The following is a 3,482-nucleotide window of genomic DNA, read 5'->3' as shown; positions in this document are numbered from 1 at the left end:
ATCTAAAAAAACGAACCACCCCACAACCGCCACCCTTACTAAGGCTAAAAATGTTATCTAAAATTTTTTAACTAAGTTCCCCTCCATTAATTAATTGAATATCTTTTTTCACTCATACTCATTGTATGCCCCTATTGACTTGCGAATCCAGTTTTGTTTTTCTTTACTTTTTTTAAAAATCGCATTTGTAACTGCCCTGGCGTGGATCCACCGACAGTTTTTCCCGTGGTGGGTTCTGTTTTTTGAGGTTTTCTCACTGCCTTGAGATGCAGTTTACTTAGGTGGATTTGCATTCAGTTAAGTTAATCAAATACGTGTGGAGATTTGTCATATGATATTATATGCAAACCTGATTTAAGCTTATGGAAATTACATGGGATTTGCAAGATTAGGGTATAATATATGATGCAAAAACAGATGGGTTCTCATGCATCTTTTTGAATGATTTTCCGATGAGAATGGTGGGTAGGAGAACTGTGGGAGGGTTGTTTTTGTGCACCCGGAAGGCGCTTTCTAACATTATGCTAAATCATGACCCATCTAGGGTTTCTGATTTTATATACACAGCAAGGTCAAACATGTATCCCGTAACAGGGCCATTGTTATGGCATGGCCATTTTCATAGCCATAACGTACTTCTACATGAGCCTGTAGACTTTCCGGGAGGTCATGGGACCTCCCGCGATCGCCTTTCCAACGAAGAGACCAGACAATTGTTCAAGCTTGTCAAAGTAGCAGACCTGAAGAAGCATTTGCTCAACACAGGTCATGACTGCATGCCCTATGTGGATCTCATCCAGCTATGTAAAAACATGGGCATTGCTGCTACCAATGCTGAGGCCGATGTCATCACCAAGAGCCTCGACGATGCCGGAGTTATACTTATCTTCCGCAACAAAGTCTTCCTTCGACCAGACAAGGTGAAAGGCATCCCTTCCTTTTCTACTTCAGTGCTATCAAGTGTATGCAAACATGGGTGTCAAATGCCTACAAAATCTGCACTTGTGACATGCCACAGTAACAAAATGGACACAAATTTCATATTATACATAGTTTGCAATCATCATGCATGCAATTTTACACATGATAGTCATTTATTGTTAGCTATGTGCTGGTTTTAGTAGACCCCTCGGTCATGAACCACATACTGGTTTCAATATACCTCCCCCAGGGGATTCACAGACGTAGCAGGGAGATCTCGCCCTACCCCCACCATCCATCATTGCAGGGGAAATCTCCCCATTCATCGACCCCTACCCGTTCGATGGGTAAGGATGATGTCTGTAAAGGTGCTAACATTCAAGCAAAGACATGTAGCAAGCTTCATTGGTCCTTGACCTTGTATCTCTTAGTGTCAACCTGCTTTGCTTTGACATAACCTTTTGATTTTTCTTTGTCCACTTGAATGGCTACACTAATCCCCTTGTTTCCTACAGGTAGCTGAGTTATTGGCCAGTGTTTTGCCTCTACATCTAGCCCGGGAGAATGATCCAAGGAAAAAGGAATTGGTACAACTTCAGAAGGAGAAGGAGGAGATTGACAGAATCGCGCACAAGCAAGTGCGCCACATTCTCTGGGCAGCATTTGGGGCCTTCTCGTTGCAGTCGTTGTTATTCTTCCGCCTCACTTTCTGGGATCTCTCTTGGGATGTGATGGAACCCATCACTTTCTTTGTAGCATCCACTGGCCTGGTAGCTGGGTTGCTATTTTTCATCTTCACCCATAGGGATCCATCCTACCAAGACCTCATGCATACCATGTTTGCTTACAAGCAGAGGAAGCTGATGAAGAAAAGGAACTTCAACGTGGAAAGGTTCAAGGAGCTACAAATGCAGGACTTTTTGCCACATTCACACAAATAATAGAATCTCGGCATTGCCATTGAGAGATTTGATTCAATACTTCACTGTTCTTCGACCTGATGTTATCACAAGCAAGATTTTACCATCAGCAGTCTTGCAAAGATCAATTGATGTGTACACGATTCCGGTGTTCACAGAAAACCTGCAAACTATATACAATGGACTTGATGCTAGGACATTAAGCAAGATTTTACCGTCAGCAGTCTTGCAAAGATCAATCAATGTACATGATTCCAGTGTTCACAAATGATGTACATAATTCCAGTGTTCACAGAGAACCTGAAAACTATATACAATGGACCTTCAACAATTACATTTTTAATTGCAACTGCCGATTGCCTCGGGCATGCAAAGATCGAATGATTTACATCATTCGACGCAAACACGAGGTTTATTCAAATTTTGGAGAGATCAAATAGGGTTCATGAGGATGTTGTTTGTGAACCCATGATGGTCCAAAGGCCTCTGAGAGTCTTCATAAAGTCTGTTAAAATACAAGCCAAGCATTCATCAAGGCAAGTGGGAATGCCCTCGACATGTCAGGCAGTGCATCATGCTGCACCCCATGGCTTAGATCTCCCAAGCTGCAGTATTGCCACACATGCCTTGCTATGGGCAAAGCATTGAATTAAGACTTTATGTGAGAAGCCACTCTTAAAGGTCAAGAGTGCTTTTGTAAAATCTTAATCCTGTCACTTACATTATCTCTCACAAGAGGAAACACACTTTAATCCACGGATATGGTTACATACCCACGGATGTCAACATGACTTGTCCTAGCTTGGGATTTTGGGGCAAAGAGGCTCTTTTAGGGAATGCGCCATTCTCATCCATTTATAGAGTATTCCACCTTCCACACACACCTGTCCGGACCTTTGCATTCGGACACCCGGCCTCACCTTTCCTCCTAACAACCCAAAAAAGAGGGAGAATCAAACTCATGGATAGGGAGTCAATCTCATGGAGATAAGGAGTCTCCCTCGTCCATTGCCAGCCCAACGGTAATTCACTCTGAGAGATTGGTGACATCTCAAAAAAGATGGAAAACCTAAGATATGGCCTTGAAACCTTTGGACGTTCAAAGAAAACATAGCATGGTTTCAAGTGTAAAAATGTTTTATGAATTTTGTAGTTATTTAGTGTATAGGTATTGTACCTCATTGATTATGATGGCATTTGTGTTCTCTCAAATTCTCTTTTTTCATATTTGTTAAAAATCATGGATATCATGTGCATGTGCATGGTTATCGTGATTATTAGTATTAATTTTATATTAAATTAGTAATCTAAAGTGGGTGATTCTTAAGTATAAACATGATGATTTTCTATTAAACTAATTAAGTAAGAGACTTAAGCACAATTAGGTTACAAGATTGAGACTTCTATTCATATAGAGGTTTAAGAGTTTGTTTCATATTTCATTCCTTGAAATGGTCTTTTATATGAGGAGGTACACCCTTGGGTTTGTATATCAATGTGAGATAATTCTCTTTGTTTATGTGGTTTCATTTTGGATTTTGCTCTTGCTTGGCTTACTCAACTCACTCTATATCTATTTCGTGTGCTCTATGGCATCACATTTCTCAACACTCTCTTTTGATGTCATTTTTCTTTGGCAAG

At 40.8% G+C, this 3,482-nt stretch overlaps 1 protein-coding gene across 1 annotated transcript; it reads left to right on the top strand.

Annotated features, from left to right (window-relative positions):
• The first annotated feature begins 202 nt into the window (after positions 1-202).
• LOC147621145 (calcium uniporter protein 1, mitochondrial-like) lies at positions 203-2,908 on the top strand. Its single transcript, XM_086824491.1, has 2 exons — positions 203-920; positions 1,437-2,908. Exons 1-2 carry the CDS (start codon positions 453-455, stop codon positions 1,860-1,862), a joined length of 894 nt encoding a protein of 297 aa, XP_086680617.1. The 5' UTR covers positions 203-452; the 3' UTR covers positions 1,863-2,908.
• Positions 2,909-3,482: the final 574 nt, after the last annotated feature.

Source organism: Cibotium barometz, chromosome 30 (assembly GCF_041138505.1).
Source record: "Cibotium barometz isolate CiBa-2024 chromosome 30, ASM4113850v1, whole genome shotgun sequence".
In the NCBI taxonomy this organism is placed as follows: domain Eukaryota; kingdom Viridiplantae; phylum Streptophyta; class Polypodiopsida; order Cyatheales; family Cibotiaceae; genus Cibotium; species Cibotium barometz.
The sequence above is the reverse complement of the archived record's forward strand: the minus strand, read 5'-3'. Positions and strand labels throughout refer to the sequence as shown.